The following is a 20,686-nucleotide window of genomic DNA, read 5'->3' as shown; positions in this document are numbered from 1 at the left end:
GAGACAGCAGGACACCGATTTGGCCACCAATGTCATTATCTGATGTACCTTTAGCCAGAGCGTCCTTATCTCGGCAGTAGGCAGAACACACAGTGTGTTTGTAGGAGGGCTTGCCAGAGAGAGGAATGCTGGGAGAAAGTCTACCACACAGGAGGAGGGCTCAGGTGGCCCAGCTCTAAGGAACAGAGACAGAAAGAGCACTGGCCCAGCCAGTAGCAGGGAAGGCCCACAGCAGCCACACAGAGGGGCACAGACAGCAAGGGTCATGGCTGAGAAGACCGCAGAGGAGACCCGGCTGTGGAATGGGGCCATACTTCAGGATGCTTCGGTGAGTATGCTCAGCCACCCTGGTCCTGGGGTGGGGTGGGGTGGAACTGACCTTTCTTTCCTACCTCGGGAGTTTTAGCCCTAATTCACCACCTAGACCTCAAGGGGAGTGGAAATGGGCAGCAGGGCTCTTCAATGTTGAGGGGCTGACGGGAGCAGGTTCAGGAGCCAGGAGACCTCTGAAGTTCTTGTGGGTGACTGGGAGTGATGGAGCTTTCCAAGTGACATTCCATCACAGAAACTCCCACAGGCAGAAGAACTAGGGCTTTTCTGAGAGCATGTTGGCCCATGTGGGTGTCAGGCCAAGAATCTCGGTGGTAGTGGAAACAGAAAGGAGAGAACTTTTATGGGAGCCCCAGAATTTTATGCTTGCAATCTGGGAGAGAACGGGAATGAACAGACAGCAGCCAGGTGGCTAGAAAGCCGAGGTCCGAGGTGTCCTTCCTCGTTGGCTTGATAAACAGCCTCTGACTGGGGCTGTGGGAGGGCTTTGAAGCAGGAAGCAATAATGGAAGATACCAAGAGGATTCCCCACCCCCAGCTTCCACATCCCGCCCACTTTTCTAGAGAGAAAAGACAAGAATGAAATGTCCACATCCGACAGGGAGGCCACAGTTCCCTGTTCTGGCCGAGGCAGAGTTGCCTGGGATTGACCAATCCAAGCACTACTATCTACCCAATTCCACCGCCACAGCAGCAGCCAGTTCTGCTGTCTGAAATCCCCACGAGGCAGGCACCCATGAGGAAATGACTACCTCTGTCGCTTGGGACGTCCACGATCACTTCCTGAGTAGGACAGAAAGTCAGTGGTGGCTTTGGAGTCTTCAGCCCTTCAGGTTACCACCACAGCTAAAGAGACAAAGAACTGTCAGAATCCCGAAGTGTGCCGGGGTCCTGCCACTGGCAAGTCCCTCTTCCTCTTGGTTCTGTTATTGTAGATGCCCCGTGGTGGTCTGCCACTGACAACCGTGGAGGCTTGGATAAAAACAGTGAGACTGACGTGCCCTGTGCGTCCATACTTAAAAGCTGTTCGGTCCAGCTAAATACTGCCCAGGGGTTTCCACCTTCTCACTTCCGCACGTACGTTTAGAAAATGGAAGGCTTCCTGAGGAGCTGGTTTCTGGTCCATGCCACACCCATCCCCTTTTCTGGCCACCCAGCATCTCACACTCCACACGGAACTCATACAGGGGCCACACATTCTTCTCGCCCACATTCTAGCCAGGCCTCCTAGAGACAGTTGCTCCTCTAGCCTCGGAGCGTGCCTCTTAAGCAGCACCACCCATACTCAGAAAGATGGCCTGGGAGGAGGGATGAGATCAGGGCTGTCTATGCAGGGAGTTCTGGCGTGGAGTATCAGGGCGGCAGGGCCGGTGGTCCACAGGAACAGGGATAGGAAAGCCTGGGCCTCGGTAGAGGCAGGTGAGATAATGTTTAGAGGTGTTAATAGAGGGCCAGGTGTGTGCCTTGGGCCAGAGACTTACCCTTTTTGTCCCAGCCGGCCACAGTCCTCCGTACATTTCTCCCTTTTTTGTGTCCCCTGAAATTCCGTGCTTCTCTGCGCTTCTGACTCGGGAATTGAACCAGAAGTTACTAGGAGGTGTCATTACACTGTAGCCCTGAAGGTGCCGCACTGGTTACCTACAAATAAACCCGCTTTCGCTTTTTAGGGTGTCACCTGTCACAAATTCAAATGATGTTCTGACAGTCACACTGATTAAAGTGTCAGCTGAGTAGATATTTAAGTATTTGAAAAATATAGAGAATTTGTCAAAACCTCAGGAAGAGTCTAACAAATTCTTCCTGGGTGCCAAGGAAAATATTTTAAAATGGAACAGAAGTCATCCACAAGCCAGACGTGAATATATTTTTTTTCTTTCTAGAAGCTGAGTTGTCTGTGTGGCTGGGGTCCATGGGCTCAGGTGACTCAGAGTAGCCAGCTGGGCACTGCTCAACTGCATCCCTCTGTCCTCTGTCCCTCAAAACCCCGGGATCTTCCTGTCTCCCAAGTCACAACAGCACAGTAACTTGAGAACTCACCACCAACACACCAGACACAAAATGCCTAGCACTCCTCCCTCAGCAGCCGCCCCGCCCCTGAATCCAGCAGAAACTTCGTGTCTGCAGAAGCATCTTTAGGACTAATTCCTGTCTGATATAAATCCACTAAGACCTCTCCCGAAGATAATTGATTTAAAAACAAGAAAACCTAGGGACTGGGGATGTGGCTCTGTCCCTCCAGTGGTTGGCCTAGCATGCTTCACGCCATGGATTTGGTTACCCAACACAGAAAAATCAAAAGGCAATCCCACTCTGCTGCAGAGAGAGCAGAATCATATTACGAGTGCAGAAAGTGGTAGGCGAGGGGGTGGAGGGCGCTCAGATATTGGGCATTAAAATGAGAAGGGAGACCATGCTCTGAAGCGCATTGGGGTGATCATAGTTTACACTATTATCATTATTTTATATATAAATATCAGAGAACGAGGCTGGAGAGATGGCTCAGATGCTAAGAGCACTTGCTGCTCTTGCAGAGGACCCGGGTTCAGGTCCCATCACACACAGGATGGTTTATAACTGTCCGTAACTCTAGGTCCAAAGGACCCAATGACCTCCTTTGACCTCTGAGGGTACCAGGCACATATGTGGTACACATATATACACCCAGGCAAACACTCACACACAAAATAAAATTTAAAAATTTTTTAAAATTTCAATATAGACGACCAGAAGAGAAGAATGTGATGGTTTCCAACGTGAAGAAATGATAAATGGTGAAGGAGAGGGAGGTGCTGAGCACCCCATTTGGCCATTACACGTTGAATACATGTACTAAACGATCACACAGAAAATTCATATATATGCCACCTCAACAATTACAGAAGTGTAGTCACTGAGGTGAGGAGGGCTTCCTCTGAAATGTCACCCAAAGGATATTCAAGGGCTTTGTATCCCCAAACCCCTTATCAACATAAGATGGGTGACATCTTCGCAGATACTCTGGGTCAACTCGCCGACGTCTGTCCCTCTCTCATAGTGTGTCTATTTGGCAGTACGTGATGTTAGGCCAGGTACCGGAAGTGAAAGTCTAAGATGGTTTTACTGGCTGCCAGCTCACTGGTCTTCCCGCTGGAGTCTGGAGAGGCATTCTTCTTAAACGGTGGATTCAGGTGCATCAGCCGGAGGCTGAGGGTCTCTGAGGCTGCAGCTGCCCTCCTGGAAGGAGATGTACCCCCATCAGTGTTCCTGTTCTTCTCAGAGCCCTGAGGTGCCGCTTGCACGATCCCACCTCCTGTCAGTGTGGGATCTCGACCTCACTGCCCGCGGCTGCCTGTCCCGCTCAGGCCCCCTCCTCTGTCTTCTGTGTCCTCATCTGCCTCTGAAGGGGCCCCTCACCTGTCAGGTCTCCCAGCAGGGCCTCCAGGACAGCTTGTTCTCCTCCGAAAGTGACAACAGCCTGTACTTCACCTACAGTGGCCAGTCCAACACTCTGGAGGTCAGAAATCTCACCTACCAGGTAAGGCCACACGCCTGAGCTCAGGGGAGAAGAGTGGGCGGAATATTCGGGGGAAGGAAGGGTGAGCCCACTCTGCAAGTCTGACCCCAGGGACAAAACTCTGTCTACCCTGGTGCAAGCTCACCTGCAGCGAGAGGTGGGGGAGGGGTGGAGTCCCCTGGGAAGATGTTAAGGTTCACCATGAAGGCCTGTGGGGAATGTCTCTGGAACTCTTAATTTTAAAATTTGAAATCACTCTAAACATATATGTGTGTATGTGTTTATCATATATACATAATATATGTGTGTTTATATATAATGTATATATGACATAGCTATATTGTATATGTGCTATTATATGTGATATATGTAAACATATTATAGATAGATAGATGATTGATAGATAGATGATAGATAAACAGATAGATAGGTAGATAGATAGATAGATGATAGACAAATAAACAGATAGATGATAGATAGATAGATAGATAGATAGATAGATAGATAGATAGATAGATGATAGATGGACAGACAGACAGATAGGCAGATAGATATCAAAGGGGCTGGGGTGATGGCCCTCTCAGTAAAGTGCCTGAGGCAGTAGTGTGAGGGCCTGAACTCAGATCTCCAGAACCCATAAAAGAAGATCTGGCCTGGGTGGCCCATGTCTGCAGTCCCAGTGGACCCATAGATCTCCTTCAATTGTTCAGCAAGAGACCCGGTCTCAAAAGTAAGGTAGAAAACAATTGTGGAAGACAGTACCATCCATCTCTGGCCTCCACACACATATGTGCAAGGTGCGATTTGCACCCACATGTGCATGTACATACCTGTAGAAAACACACATAGCAAAACACAGTGCTTCCACATACCCTGTCTGCTTCCTTCGAAGTCAACATCTTGTGAACGACATTGTAATTACCAAAACTAGGAAACTAACAACAGGCTCTTAACTAAACGACAGGGTTTATTGAAATTATATCCTTTTACATCTATCTGTCTATCTATCTATCTATCTATCTATCTATCTATCTATCTATCTATCTATCTATCTATATATCTATCTATATATCTCATCTATCTACCTAGCTATCATCTATCTATTTATCTATCTGTCTATCTATCTATCTACCTATCATCTGTCTATCTACCTATATATGGTCTATTTTTATAAACTGTGTTTATGCAAATAAAACATCCTGACTGAAAAGGCCACCATGGGAGGGTCTCAGGAATGCCCTTGTCAGAATTCAGTGACTCCCATACCCCCACTTCTCATGGGGTAGACTGCCTGCTGTCCAGGTGGGATGGCAAACTGCAGAGCACCAAGCTGGACTTTTTGTGGGTGTGGACTAGAGTAAAGGAACGAGCCACTTTGGAACATCTGCTCTGCCACACACTGTAAAACTGTGTCAGCTTGAGTCAATTCCTTAATTGCTTTGAACTTGGCCTGTAAAACACGCTGATAGTATCAACGCCATATGCTTGCAATGAACAGTAGATGAGATAAATGATGGACAGTGATCACTGTCATGCCTTGCAGGAGGTAAACACTGTTTTTCTGCTGGTTCACATGCTTTCTGGTCCTCTTAACTCTAGACTTGAACCGGATGGTGGGGCCTCACTGCCATGTTTGGTAGGATCTGGGTGCCTCAAGACCTATCATGTCTCGGAAGCAGGGTGTCCCCCTGAGAGAGGAGTTATACAAGATGCAGGAGAGCTGAACAGAAGCTGTTGAAGCCCTCTGAACCATTCAGCTTCCCAAGGACTCTGCTAACATTTCCCCACAGGTGGACATCGCCTCTCAGGTGCCTTGGTTTGAGCAGCTGGCTCAGTTCAAGATCCCTTGGAGGTCTCACAGCAACCAAGACTCCTGTGATCTGGGCATCCAGAATCTGAGCTTCAAAGTGAGGAGTGGGCAGATGCTGGCCATCATAGGCAGCTCAGGTACCCACAGAGGCAGTCGTGGGCAATGGCTTTTCTCCCCTCAGACACAGAACAGCCTTCGGTCATGGGTCCTGCTTGCAGAACTCTGGGACAGAGTAATACGGCAGAGAGGCTGAGAACACAGACAGACGTAGGCTCAAATGTCACCTCCTGCACCCACTGACTCCTGGGTGTTGCTGCTGTTGTGAACCTGAGTGTGACTGTAACCCACCTGAAGCTGCAGCCATGGTGTCCACCTGCTGTTAACACTGGACTAAGACAATACACAGGCAGCTTCAGAACACGATGTTCCTCCCCAGCCAGACTCAGGTCATGGACAGACAATGACTCGGCAGGGCCCCGACACCATTGATCCTTCCACAGTCCCTAGCATAACCTTCAACCACCTGCAAAGAGCCAGATCCTTGGGGGTGTCTCAGGCAACCAGTTTCACAGGTCAAATCTGGGGTTACAGAACCTCACAGGTGTGAGGGGCTTGGAGAACAGTACATTTTCCTTATTACATTCTGCCTTACTCCCTTCCTGTCTGGAAGCAGTTTAGGAAGATTTTCAAATCTCCTAGTCCTCCATACTTCTAGAGTGTTCTTTGTGTGCATGCATGTACACACACGCACACCCATGCACACACGTTCATTGGACAGGTGAGAACATTAAACCAAAAAAGCCTAGTGAGTCTCCTAAAGACCCAATTTAACTAGACTTGGGTCTTGCATTTGTAATTGGTTTCCTGGGACTCCTTTACATGGTATTAGAGAGAGTACTTTATACTTTTTAATTAATCATTTCCAGGAGGAAAGATTACTCAACACTTTGAACATCTGTTCCAAACTTTTACACTCTACTGATAGAGTTGTTTACTGTCTAACCAAAGATCAAATAAGCTACGCTATGCAAACGCACTTTGTAACTGAAACAACATGCACACTCATTCAGGTCCTCTCATCCTGGCCCTGACCCTGTGGTGCTGTTCTAAACAAGAGAGAGAAAGGGTTTTTTTTTTTTTTTTTGGTTTTTCGAGGCAGGGTTTCTCTGTGTAGCTTTGCGCCCTTCCTGGAACTCACTTGGTAGCCCAGGCTGGCCTCGAACTCACAGAGATCCGCCTGGCTCTGCCTCCCGAGTGCTGGGATTAAAGGCGTGCGCCACCACCGCCCAGCTGAGAGAGAAAGGTATTTTGACTTACCGTGTCTGGTAGCTTTTCTTGCATCTGTCTTGTTTGGGCATCCAGGAGACACATGGGTCATTACTCCGAATATTGGTGAATACTTGGTCTATGACGCTCTAGCCAGCAGCATCCCTGGTCTGTGTGACACTCTCGCCAGCAGCATCCTGATTTTTCATAAGGAAGCGTGAAGTTCAGAGAGCCTGAGCAGGAATCACATTGAATAATGTCCAGCTTCAGGGCTGCGCATTGCTTGGCCTCTAGATCACGTGACTGAAATTGTTGAACCTTTCTTAGAAGGATTTATGCATTATGTTTCCAGTGACTTTAAGTACTTTAATTAGTATCACACACAGAGAATATGAATCTGCATACTAGCCATAATAATAATTTTTAAAAGATTCTAAAAAAAAAAAAAAAAAAGAGCTCCAAGCATTTACTTTGTTCTGTAGAATCAACCATACAGAAGGATTTTCCAATGAACCAAGTCCCCGGTGAGGCGATGGCAGCCACATTATAAAGCTCTTGAGTGCCATGACTTTTCAGAGAACATTTGCCCTAATGCACCAGGCACCCTCTGCTGGAAAGGCGGCCTCTGTCTTTTGCCACAGTTTTGCTTAGGAAATGTGATCTTCCTGCCCTCTGACTGGGGATCCCCTGGTACCTGGAAATGCTGGCACAGGCCCCTGCCCTCGCTGCAGAGCCGGGAGTCAATGTCTGAGGCTGAACAGGGAGCAGGGCTGAGACATCTCTCTCTGGTTCCTCTTGGGGATGTTTCATTCAATCGAACTTTTCAGGAAGCCTAAACAGGGCACACCCAGCAGGCAGCCAACAAGCTGCTCCCACGCCAAGCCCCTGGACAGTGAGCAAGAGGATCACATGCAAAGGCCTCTGGGCTCTTGGATTTTGCAGGCAGCATGCGGCATGTGCCAAGGAGGACTTGTCGTATACTGTCTATAGGCATTTGCCTTGTTTACAAAAGAAAAAGAAAAGTTATTAATTCCATAAAAGACCCCACTATGAGGAAACCCAAACCTTTCCTGGGAGACCCAGGCGGAATGTCTCCAGCTCAGTAATGGGGGGGTGTTTGCCAAGCTTGAGGCAGGTTCATGTCACAGTTTAAATAGTCATAGGAGTGCCAGGTGGCGGTGTGACAGGCCTTTAATTCCAGCACTTAGGAGACAGAGTCAGGCAGATCTCTGTATTTGAGCTAGCCTGGTCTACAGAGTGAGTTTCAGGGCAGCTAGGGCTACACAGGGAGACCCTGTCAGAAAACAACAAGCATGAAATTAGTTCCAGGAATGAAAACCTCATCAAATGCTTTTGGAGACTAGATCCAATATGATGCTCTCTTCTCCAAATTAATACACATTAATATGTTGTTCGGAAGTGAATGAAGGAATAATTTTCCCTTTTTTTAAGGCAGAGAAAAAAAAGACACTGATTTTAAAAACGAGAAAGGGCTATAGATACATTTGGAGACTATGCATTAGGCTATGCTTGAAAATGGCATCCTATCTATTACTCACCTATTATTTTTCCCTTATATTTCTCAAAGTAGGTTGTAGTTTTGGGGGGTTTGTGTTTGTTTGTTTGTTTGTTTCTTGAGGCAGGGTTTCTCTACATAGCCCTGATTGTCCTGGAGTTTGCTCTGCAGACCAGGCTGGCCTCCAACTCAAAGATCCACGGGCCTCTGCCTCCCAAGTGCTGGAATTAAAGGCGTGCGCCACCATCGCCATGACACGATGTAGTTTTGAGTTCTTCAAAGACAGGCTATGAATGTTCCCAATTAGTCATTTCCACAAAGTCACTTTGGAGCCAAAATGATGGTGAACGATGAGATGCTGCCAAGGGTTGTTTTCAGCCAAAAAAAGAAAGAAAAAAATGCTACGCTTTGTGGTGTAATTAGCCCCACCCAGCCTTGCTTGGGAGAAAGCCATTGGTCTGCAGCGTGGAGGCTGGAGTGGGGGGGGGGGGGTTGGGGGGGGGAGATGCAGCAGGCTTGTAGCAGTTGGGACTCCAGTCTTCTATCTGACACCCCTCTGTCAGTGTATCCCTGATCGCTCAAGTTAGCTGTAGAAGAGAAACCTAAGGTGCACCTGCTGGACTGGCCGGTGCAATCTAGTAACAGTGTCCGTTTGCCCGGAGCTTGGTTGCTTCTGTAGAGCAGCAGTCCTGGTGCTTGGAGAGTGTGTGTGGGGGGGGGGGGGGGGGATCGGTAGCTGGCAGGCAGGCTGGCCCCGCAGAACCTCTGCCCTCAGGGATGTCTCTGGCTTTGCAGGCTGTGGGCGAGACTCACTCCTGGACGTGATCACAGGCAGAGACCATGGTGGCAAGATGAAATCAGGACAAATCTGGATCAACGGGCAACCCAGCACGCCGCAGCTGATAAGGAAGAGTGTGGCCCACGTGCGCCAGAATGACCAGCTGCTCCCCAACCTGACTGTCAGAGAGACCCTGGCTTTCGTGGCCCAGATGCGCCTGCCCAGGAGCTTCTCTCAGGCCCAGCGTGACAAAAGGGTAACCAGTTGGCCGTTCGGTGATCCCTGGTGTCTGAGACTACCCTGCTTTGCCAGAAGACCCAGCCAAGCTGGAGTTTAACCAACCCACCTTACACGCCAATGTACTTAGCCCCATGGGTTCCCTTCCCGGACCTGGTCAAGTGGGTGATAAGTGTGTATTTATTTGTGTAGGGGTTTTGGGGTGCTTCATGTGAGGGGGGCGCAATTATCTGGCCTCTAGTACCCAGTCCGGTCACCAATCGACAACCTGCGCTCTGCAGGGACATAACAAGGGGGGCAAGTACTCCTGAGGAAGCCTGTATGCTAAGCCTGTCGCCCTCAGGTAGAGGACGTGATTGCGGAGCTGCGGCTGAGGCAGTGTGCCAACACCCGCGTGGGTAACACGTATGTGCGTGGGGTGTCCGGGGGCGAGCGCCGGAGAGTGAGCATCGGGGTGCAGCTGCTGTGGAACCCAGGTGAGGGCTGGAAGCCTGAGGGGAGGGGGCCTGAGACTGCATCCTGCCTGTCATCGGGCTCACCGTGCGATGTCCCCAGGAATCCTTATTCTGGATGAACCCACTTCCGGCCTCGACAGCTTCACTGCCCACAACCTGGTGAGAACGTTGTCCCGCCTGGCCAAAGGCAACAGGCTGGTGCTCATCTCCCTCCACCAGCCCCGCTCTGACATCTTCAGGCTGTTTGACCTGGTCCTTCTGATGACATCTGGCACCCCGATCTACCTGGGGGCCGCGCAGCACATGGTGCAGTACTTCACAGAGATCGGCTACCCTTGTCCTCGCTACAGCAACCCCGCCGACTTCTACGGTGAGTGAGCCAGGCCAGGGGGGGGGCCTGCAACCTGGTGCACAGCCATTTGCCCGAAGCCAAACAGAGGAAAACGAAAACAAACGAACAAAATTAAAAACACGGGAAATACTTACTGGAAAGATGTAGGGGAGACGCTGTTACATGTGTGTCAGGGGAGGAGGAGCCGGGACAGAGTGGTAGCATGCAAAGGGGGAAACTGGTCAGCTTTCCAGGATCAAATGCAACGTGTGAATGAATACAGCAATCTTCTGACAAATCGCCCCTCTGTGCAGCACAGGTTAGGATGGGTAGAAGTCTGCAGATGGGTGGGGTGGGGGCGTAATCCAGGAAGTCTTGGATCAGGCTGTACAGTTGTGGTCTTCATGCAGTCTGCAGGAAACTACACACACACACACACACACACACACACACACACACACACACACACACACCCTTGTGGTCCACAGAGGCAGATAACATAGGAAGAGGGGCCCAGGGCAGGGCCAGGGACAGACTGCCTGATTGGTCACTGCCTTACCTTTCTTGGGGGTCCCAGGCACTCAATAGTCCATGAAGAACACCATGAACCTCTTCATTCACGGGGAGCCTTTTCAGGACCCCAGCCTATAAAACCCCCCTCAAGAGTGCTGAGGAATAGCCTGGGTGCTGAACAAGTGACCAACTGTACCAGAGTCTGGGGAAGCAGCAGCTCTAGCCAGTCCCCTAGGTGACCAAGAACCCCAGGTTCTTCCTAGGATGGCAAAGTGCCCACCCTCATGGTATCTCCAAAGTCAGCTCTGTCTCTGTGTATTACCCAAGGAACCTCACACACACCCCCCCCCCCCCGCCTCCTATGGCCTTAGCATGGCTGTAGGGGCAGAACCAGAGCTCCCATAGGTGTACCTGGTCCTTAGCCATGCCACCCACACGGTCATCCCAGCGTCCTCAGCTACCCAGGAGGAAAGGCCATGCTCCTGGCTCCCTGCCCTGCCCTTCGAACTCATGCGCTCTGTGAACTGCCACAGAGGTCACCTCTCCTCTCCATGCTCCGTTTGCCATGCTGACTTCCTGCCCATGTGTCACGCTCTGTCCAATGTCCTCAGATAAGGGGGCAGAGGACAGCTGCCAACCGGGATACCAGGGGAAGTTTGAAGTGAGCCTGGGAGGGCTGCCCCAAACCTCCCACGGTGCCCAATGGGAGACTTGAAGACTTCTTCTGTTATTGTTTGGGGAGAATAGGGATATAGGGTCCTTGTCTACTAGGCTGGAGGCAGGTGGCTGTCGTTAATCTAGGATGCAGAAGCTGCTCACTTGGAGCCCAGGGTGCCCAGCAAACGTGGTATTTGAGCTGTAGCCTGCACCAAGGGAACCTATGTGGCTCCTATGTCCCTCAATGTCATCTTATGATGGACAATGAATGCAGAAGGGGGAAAATGGTGAAGAGGAGACCCCAGCCGTGCAGAGTCCTGGAGTCTCCCAGGGACAGGACAGTCCTGGCTGTGACTGGTGGACCTGGTTCTTTCTGGCATTGCAGGGACATTGGGGTGGGGGGCTGCAGGGTGGGACTGCCACATGCAGGGTGGCATTTTTCTCAGATTCAGAGGGTCGCTCTCCCAGTGACCTGGTTCCCCAATTGGGTAGGCTGCCCTAGACCCTCCTGGGGCAAAGCTTAGCTTGGGCAGTGCGAGCACTGTACTTGGCTGGTCCCCAGCACCCTGGCCACTTGGGAGGTCAAATTATAAATTCACAGTGACAGGCAAATAGATATACAGCTGGAGTTAGAGCTATCATATGCCTATGATGAGGCACCCGGCCCTGAGGGCAGCTGCCCACTCTAGGAATACCCCTGGGATGAGTCTGGGGGTGGGGCTGGGGGGCTGCAGCCAGGGCCTCTGCTACTGGCCACTTTCTGATCTATGGCATCTGCCTATATGGTCAGATGAGGCAGAGCAAGGGAACCAGGTCTCTCTGGCTCTCTGCTCTGACCACTGCCTCATAGCACCTTCTCAGAGGGTGGGGAGAGCTGCCAGGGACCACGTGGCCTATGGCCCTGCACCTTCTGTTTCCAGTGGACTTGACTAGCATTGACAGGCGCAGCAAAGAACAGGAAGAGGCCACCATGGAAAAGGCTCGGTCACTTGCAGCCCTGTTTCTAGAAAAAGTGCAAGGTTTTGATGACTTCCTGTGGAAAGCCGACACAAAGGAACTCCACGCGGATACCTATGCAGTCAGGTACAGTGGGTCCACTGCCTGAGTGGGAAGCCCCCTGTGGTGGGCCCCCTAACCTGACTACACACTGTTTCCCAGAAGCCAGACCCTCTCACAGGACGTGGACTGTGGGACTGCAGTGAAGCCGCCCGGGATGATACAACAGTTTACCACCCTGATCCGGTAAATGTCTCTTGTTTTTTTTTTTTTTTGTTTGTTTTTGTTTTTGTTTTTGTTTTTGTTTTTGTTTTTGTTTTTGTCTCCCTGCTCCCTCATGCCTCTGAGTATCAAAGTAAAACATTTCTACCCAAGGGGAATTCAAGGAAGAGAGCAAGCAGTGAAATTGTTTGAAAGGAGCATCCCTAGGACCAGCCTAGCCCTCTCATGACACGGAGCGCTCCTGATAATCTTAATCTCGAAACAAAAGAAAATCATGTTAGTGGCAATCATTATGGAAACAGCCATGTAAGAAACTCAGACCCGAGAAGGGCAGTGTTCCTACTGTGTACCACGCTCAATGAAAGCTAGGTACGCCCGCCACACCCATCTTTCTGGGGGGTCTGCGCGGACAGAGACATGGAAGCAGGCTCGTGTATTGTTTAGGAGCCAACTATTCAAACCAAGAGCTGTGCTCTGCTCCTCTCCGATTAGAGTCCTGTGGCTTAGCCATTTAGTCCAGTCTATCTGGATGGTCTCTTCATTTGGGAGCGTTCACCATTACGAGACACACCGTGGCCACCATCTTTACAATATATCTGATTTTTTCCCTGCAAGCAAACTCATCACTGATGATAAAAAGTAATTATTCGCTGTGTGTGGTGGTGCATGTCTGAAATGTCAGAAATGGAGAGGAGATGAGGCAAGGGGATCTCAAGTTCGAGGCCACCCTGGGCTTTCTAACAACAGACCCTGACTGAAAACCCAAACAAGAAAGACACCCCCCAAATAATAATCATATATTCAGTACCCACCCTGTCAGTTTTCTTACTTGTCATAGACATTCGATGTTGGGTATTACAGCCCACATTTTACATTTTGAGGACACAAGGTTTCTGGCAATGATATGACACCCCTAAGGCCACAGAGCTTTGTATGTTGTTCCTTTGACACATTTTTTTCCTTTCTCTTCTTTATTTTTTTTCTTTGTTTTTGTTTTTGTTTTTTTTTGAGACAGGGTTTCTCTGTGTAGCTTTGCGCCTTTCCTGGAACTCACTTTGTAGTCCAGGCTGGCCTCGAACTCACAGACATCCGCCTGGCTCTGCCTCCCGAGTGCTGGGATTAAAGGCGTGCACCACCAACGCCGGGCTCCTTTCTCTTCTTAAAGTCGTCAGATTTCCAATGACTTCCGAGACCTGCCCACCCTGCTCATCCACGGGGCGGAAGCCTGCCTGATGTCCCTCATTATTGGGTTCCTTTACTATGGCTATGACGTCAAGCCACTCTCCTTCATGGACACATCAGCCCTCCTGTTCATGATAGGAGCACTTATACCTTTCAACGTCATTCTGGATGTCGTCTCCAAATGTGAGTGTCACCTGCTCTTCTCAGCCGGGCTGCTGTGGGGCAGCTGGACACAGGAACATCGGCAGCTAGACAGAGGACTTCAGCCTCCTCCCCCTGTGCTGGTCTGAGGCTGACCCCTGTGTCTCTCCCAGCACCTTGGGACAGTGGCTTTATGGGAACATTTCATCATGCTTGTGTGACAAATGAGGCAATTGTTTTAAAAGTTTGCACATTACTAGGAGCATGCAATGAAGGCAAATCATGGAGTCTTAGCTGTTCCCATCCAAACAGGATGTATGCTTGGCAGCGACTTGCTGCAATACCTGGAGAGCCTGTGGAACACCTGGAAAGGCTTCACCGTGCCTACAATTAACAAAGCATAGGAACAAATTTAGAAAGTGTAACCACTCCCCTCCTCCAGTGCCGGGGATCGAACCTATAACTTTGTGCATGCTGGACAAGGGTTTTGCCCTTGAATAACACACCAGCTTCATATCACCGCTTTCAATGGTATTACAAGAGGTGAATGACATCCTCAGGCACAGCGTCAGCAATGCTCTAGATGATTCTCACTCTTTCGTTTCCTTCTCCTCCCCCATCTTTAGGTCACTCGGAAAGATCGATGCTGTACCACGAGCTGGAAGATGGGCTGTATAGTGCTGGTCCATATTTCTTTGCCAAGGTTAGGGCTGAGGGCAAGGGTTGCGGGGCAGGGCGTGGTACAGATACTGCAGGGAAGGGTTCTGTGGAAACACTCACCATGCATTATCTGCGGCTGCAGATACTGAATCCTCTAGAAGAGTCTCAGAGACTTGCTAGTCATTAAATGACCCACAGGAAGGCCGGGACTGAGAAGCGGAAATGATACTTTTCTGGGCAGCCAGAACCAAGAGAGAAAGGAGTGGGCGACACCGAGCGGTTCTTTACGTCTCCAGAGCCGCTGAGCAAGCCAGACAGGCGTTTCCAAAAAGCGGCTCAGAGAGGATCTCTGACTCTCGTAAAGCCACACAGCTGCCAGGTCTGGGCAGGAAGGGTGGAGAATCGAGCCAGGTCTTAGCACAGCACGGAGCACAGCTCTGAAATGGTCCTGCAGTGGAAGCCCAGGGTCAGGTTCGTCGGTCTTACCTGTCACCTCCTCCTCCACCCAGGAGGACCACTGGCATCCTAGGAGATGCCACTCCTTAAAACACCTTCCGATGACAGCAACCCCGGGCGTTGGCCCCCTACCCCAGCAAAGGCTGTGCTTTGCAGGTCCTGGGCGAACTGCCCGAGCACTGCGCCTACGTCATCATCTACGGGATGCCCATCTACTGGCTGACCAACCTGCGGCCAGTCGCCGAGCTCTTCTTCCTGCACTTCATGCTTCTGTGGCTGGTGGTCTTCTGCTGCAGGACCATGGCCCTGGCTGCCTCTGCCATGCTGCCCACCTTCCACATGTCCTCCTTTTTCTGCAACGCCTTCTACAACTCCTTCTACCTCACCGCGGGCTTCATGATAAACCTGGACAACCTGTGGATAGGTGAGGCCTGCTCCCCTTTGCTTGACCAAGCGTCTGTAGGTCTCTATGGCTGGGTAAGTCCTCAGCTAGAGGTGGAAGTTCATCGGCTGCAGGCTGTGGGATAGACGACGCTTCCTCACAGCCTTCGCCCATACCCAGAAGTCACCCCGACTCCCTCCCTCACCACCGGTGATCCAGGCCTGAAATATCCCCTTGACTTTATCACAGCCCTGGCCCTCATCATCGAGCCCCAGGCCACCGTAATAGTCTAGTCTCTCGGTGGCCTTCTCAGAGTGAGCCTTCTGAGGGACAAGTTCCTGTCCCTCCTTCGTTCAAAGCCTCTCAGAGCTACTGGCTCCCTGATGTTCCTTGTCCCCCGGAACCCCAAACTCCTGTGAAGCCTCCAGCATCTCTACCTTCTCTCTGTGGAGCCTATGGGGCCTCTTTCCTGCATTCACCATTGCCCATCACTGTCTCCTCAGCCAGCCTTTCCTGACATCTGGGCAGGGCTTGCAGGTTCCTCCTCTCCCAGCAGAGTGCTCCCCAGGGTCAGGGTCCTCCTCTCCCAGCAGAATGCTCCCTAGGGTCAGAGTACTCCTCTCCCAGCAGAGTGCTCCCTAGGGTCAGAGTACTCCTCTCCCAGCAGAGTGCTCCCTAGGGTCAGAGTACTCCTCTCCCAGCAGAGTGCTCCCTAGGGTCAGAGTCCTTCTCTCCCAGCAGAGTGCTCCCCAGCCTCAGAATCTCTGGTGTGGGGCTGGCTGAGCATATGCAGCATAATGAAATGACGGTAGGGGTTATGAAATTGGTAGGGATCAAGCATGTGAGTCAGCCCTCCTTGGCCTCCCCAGCACAGTCCCCAGCCACAGACGTTACTCTTTTGCCCCTTATCTCTTTTGTCCCTTGGTCCTCAGAGGACTCTTCTCCTGGCCCCAGCCAGCATGACTCCTCTCTCCGGGAGCGGCTGGAAACTTAGATAGGGCAGCGAGACGTGGCAGCGGCGACCTTGCGTGTGAATAACCAAGTTCTTGCTGTCTTCAGTACCTTCGTGGATTTCCAAGCTGTCCTTCCTCCGCTGGTGTTTCTCGGGGCTGATGCAGATCCAGTTTAACGGATACCCTTACACGGTGCAGATCGGCAACTTCACCTTCTCAGTCTCCGGAGATGAGGTGAGCGGTGAAGGCTGGGAATTCTCAATTCAAGGGCTGCTGAGGGCGCAGCATCCTTGGGAGTTCACCAAGCGTCCGTGTCCGCAGATGGTGGCTGTCATGGACCTGAACTCGCACCCGCTCTACGCGATCTACCTCATCGTCATTGGCATCAGCTGTGGCTTCCTGTTCCTGTACTATCTGTCCTTGAAGTTCATCAAACAGAAGTCACTTCAAGACTGGTGATGCTCACCCAAGCTTGCTCCTGCTGGTGGGACCCTTCTCCCAGGGCTGGCTGCCTCCTGTGGAGCCCTCCTGACGCCACTGAGGACAAAGATCACAGAGCTCAGCCGCATCCGCCCCTTGGCGCTGCAGTGGCACAGGTCAGCCACAGGATGGCAGTAGAATAAAGACAGTTGAAAGGGATTTCTGCTCACTGGCCTGGGCTTGTGATGGGAGAAAAAAACCGGGACTTGGTGCACCGGCAATGTTGCTCATTTCTTTCCCTTGGTTATATCTTTATATAAGCGACCCACTTTAGATATAAATTGAGCAGCCAGGCCATGCAGAAATTTCTGGAACCCAGAGAGAATGGTGTTTTAATAGCAAAAATGTTGAGCTTTATCTCCCCCAGTCCTCATATCCTGTGTTGATCCGCTCCCACTACAGAAGGTGGCCTAAAACAGACTAGCGAGGCGTTATTTCTTATCTCTGTGTGGATCCACAGACTCCAAAGCTGAACAACTAAGAGTTTATTGAGCACCTACTCCACGGTAGGTATGATATAAAGCGTGGCACGTGGCTATATCGTCACTTGTTCTCAGAACAACCCACGGATGCAAGCAGCATCCTGTTTTATAGGTGAGGTCCCTGAGGCAAAGACATATTCAGTTGTCTCGGCTTACATGGTTGCTTTGTGGTGGAATCAAAAAGATCTTGAGGCCTTTGGGAGTTAGAGAGCAAAAGACCAGGCCTGAGATACTGGCATTGGAGTTCAAGAAGCTTCTAGAAACAGTTTAGAGAGGTTGTGCCAGTCCAGGCAAGCCTCAGAGTTGCATCCCACTGTCTGGGTCTCAGAATTAGCGTTGAACCTCTCCTAATGGCCAGAGGATGGATTGCTTGCTCACCCGGGTTATATGCTTCAGGCCTGTGTTGAGGACCATTTGACTCAAAGCACAGAGATGGGAGGCGGTTGTTCTCAGATGAAAACTAGAGCCTGGCACTGAAAGGAACAGGGAGGAGGGTGTTTGGGGCCAAGAGATGTTCTCCACCAGTTCCCCAGATCCCATGTCCAGTGTGGTCCCTGGCCAGCAGTAGGGCATCACTGGGTGCAGATCAGGTAGGCGGAATCCCAGGGCTGCCCAGACCCACGGACTCAGCATCCGTGTGTTCAGACTACCCTATGACGTAAGTGCAGACCCCAGTGTGAGCAGCAACTGTCCTGCCCAGCACCCACTAGACTCATGGAGCTCACACAGCCCCATTGCCACCGTTCAGTGCACAGGTGCCACTTAAGATCCAGAAAGCGATCCACAGTGCCCTCCTCGCCCAGGGAGAGTCCAGGGCACCGTCTCTTTAGTTCCTTTCAGTTTGGAATGCTCCTCAATGCTCCCGACTCTGGGGTAGCTTTGAATTTGGGTTTATCTGGTGTATTTCATGATTAAATCTAGGGCCCGGCACCTTTGGTCAGAATATCCAGAAATAACACCCCCCCCCACCCCGGCCGCCAAATGTGTCCCATCAAGTGGCACATGGTTTCCACTTGTCCTATGCCAATGTTCACTTGGATCGGCTGATGGAAGGCATGTCTGTCTGTCTGTCAGACTCCTATACATTCACTATGTTCCCCCTTCCATAACAAATAAACCTTTTGCATGCCAATGCCTAGAAACTATTTATCACTCACTCTTCATCAAACTTTCCATTTACTTCCTGAGTTATTGGTATAAACTATATACTTGTGGAATCCCATTTTAATCTAGCAAGCTACAATCCATTACCATCATTAATTTGATGCTCCGGTTGTCCCTGATTCGGCCAGTGGAAAGCTCAAGCTGGCTTCTGCATCCTCTTAACCATGTCCCTGTCATTCATTGAGGACCCTGACAAAACAAAGTATTTGGGGATCATCTTGAATTTCCCCAGCCCAGCCCTGGAATTGTCTCTGAAGATGCTTGACTCTTTTTAGTGGGAAATGATGGTTAGAAGCCTAGATCTGAGTGAGGACTCTGTTCTGCTGCTGCACATTACTGCTTCAGGGCTCTCAGTGGGCAGAAGGAATGAACACATGTGCGCGTTGCGTTCATGTGTGTAGTCACAGTCATAACTGCATGTAAGTTCATGCACATGCTCTGTAATTGCCACCCAGTGCTAGCTCTTACAGTTCTGTCTTCCTCAGTCTCTGTTTGGGAGACACCTGGCTTCGGTGTCCGTATCCCTTATCTGCTGAATCCCGCTGGTACTGTATCTCCCGTCACTGTCCTCCTGTGTGGACATTCTGCTCACTCTGCATCCACAGAGCTCTCCTTCAGCCTGTTCTGGGCTCCCTCCCCAGATCCCAGCTCTGTTTTGATTAGGTAACCTGCTGTCTTTAGGCCTGGATGGAGAGGCTGGGGAGAGGAAGGTTGGCAGCCACTGAGAGATGGGAGCTTGCCACTCCATGTGCTGTGGTATCCAGAACTCGGAGCATGAGAGATGCGGAACGTCAGGCAGTTGCTGGTTCTTTGGAGCCTGTCTTTAGAGCAGGAGTCCTCCATCCTGTCTGCCCACACAGAGGCCGGTATCGATCTACCCCAATACTCTGACTTCATGGGTTTGTTTTGTTCAAAGTGTTCTCCAGGGCACTCAGGGCCTGGGAAGAGAAGGGCCTGGGCCCTAGGGACACCCAATATCCTCCAGTGACCCTTCTCCTGCATCGCAAAGGGCCAGAAGTTTCTTGTGGGTCGCACATTTTCGCTGCTAAGGATACGTATTTTAGGCTTTGATAGCCACCTAGCCTGTCCCGATCTGTCACTCTGCTGTTCCGGTGTGAAAGCGGTCTCAACCACAGTAGAGTGTGCAGGGTGTGGATGCGTTCCAATAAAACAGCTTACAGAACCGCACAGCTGCTGGATTTGGCCTGAGGCTGCAGCTTGCAGACTCTTGATCCGAAGATGAAGGTTTTGAAATTTACATTTTTAAGCTCCCCAAATTCAAGTTATGTTATTGATGGGGGGATATAACAATTAAACCGAAAATAATCACCTGTGTTGACTCAAATAGTTCTTGTGATTTTTTTTTTTTTTAAACCGCTCTTGTTCTTATAAAGATTACTTGAGACATAATCTTTCCCTGGGTTGAGCCAGTCCACAGAGGTAGTTCTCCTGCTTGCTCTTGTTTTTTTCTCACTCATTCTTAAAAGTCTTTTGATCTCAGATTAAACCGCTCACACACAGCAGAGAGATTGAAAATTATGTCAAACCCAAGAGGTAGCAGGACCTGTGGCGAAGAGTTCTTCCAACACTCACATTAGTCACTTAGCAGCAACACTTAGCCCAGCACAGGGGACCAGCTTCTCTAGCACAGACCCACCATGAGGCACAGGGCGGGAGCCAGCTGCAGAGGAAACAATCTCTTGGGTATTTTGCTGCCGGCATAGATGTATTTGGACAACATAGTCAGTGCGCATGCCTGAAATGTTATTTGCGAATAGTCTGCACCAATCTCAACTCAGATGTCACTTGCATTTGATAAATTGGTTCTTTGTCCAGGATGGTCCAGGTGAATAGCTAGGGTCGATAGCTTGGTGGCAGAGAAAGAAAAAGAAGCTTTAGGCTCAAGCCCCAACACTAAAACAAAAGAAAATTCACGGTCATGGTCCAGAGCAGCATCCTGTGTCCAGGTTAAGGTGGGTGAGTAGGTGGTGTGCGGAGAGCAGCAGCGTGTGTGGGCCTAACAGCTTGTAATTAAAACAGTAACGTCTAAGAAGTGGGTTGAGCTTCCCCAGCACATGCCGCCTGCCCACTGGCTAGGTAACATGCTTGTTTACTGTTTATATGACAGCCTTGTCTGTTTGTAAAGTGTTTTCTCCAAACTGAAGACAGCTCTGCTGTGCCT

At 50.5% G+C, this 20,686-nt stretch overlaps 1 protein-coding gene across 2 annotated transcripts; it reads left to right on the top strand.

Moving 5' to 3' along the window:
- Positions 1-265: 265 nt before the first annotated feature.
- On the top strand, positions 266-16,926 carry Abcg8 (ATP binding cassette subfamily G member 8). 2 transcript variants are annotated; one of them, XM_059248563.1, is made up of 13 exons: positions 266-328; positions 3,743-3,844; positions 5,614-5,770; positions 9,211-9,449; positions 9,774-9,906; positions 9,986-10,255; positions 12,307-12,469; positions 12,548-12,628; positions 13,770-13,969; positions 14,554-14,630; positions 15,200-15,467; positions 16,485-16,612; positions 16,700-16,926. In XM_059248563.1, exons 1-13 carry the CDS (start codon positions 266-268, stop codon positions 16,835-16,837), a joined length of 2,019 nt encoding a protein of 672 aa, XP_059104546.1. In that variant the 3' UTR covers positions 16,838-16,926. The 2 variants fall into 2 exon arrangements, with proteins under 2 accessions (XP_059104546.1, XP_059104545.1); XM_059248562.1 differs by having other exon boundaries at positions 3,740-3,844.
- The last annotated feature ends 3,760 nt before the right edge of the window (positions 16,927-20,686 follow it).

The sequence above is a fragment of the Peromyscus eremicus genome, chromosome 22 (assembly GCF_949786415.1).
Source record: "Peromyscus eremicus chromosome 22, PerEre_H2_v1, whole genome shotgun sequence".
NCBI lineage: Eukaryota > Metazoa > Chordata > Mammalia > Rodentia > Cricetidae > Peromyscus > Peromyscus eremicus.
This window is presented reverse-complemented; position numbering and strand designations above follow the sequence as displayed.

What these genes read in the sequence shown, in the direction of transcription:
- Abcg8 (XM_059248562.1), top strand. Translation starts at nt 266, where the DNA reads ATGGCTGAGAAGACCGCAGAGGAGACCCGGCTGTGGAATGGGGCCATA. An exon ending in TCAGAAATCTCACCTACCAG is followed by an intron (nt 3,845 to 5,613) that starts GTAAGGCCACAC and finishes ATTTCCCCACAG; the next exon opens with GTGGACATCGCCTCTCAGGT. An exon ending in GTCCATATTTCTTTGCCAAG is followed by an intron (nt 14,631 to 15,199) that starts GTTAGGGCTGAG and finishes TGTGCTTTGCAG; the next exon opens with GTCCTGGGCGAACTGCCCGA.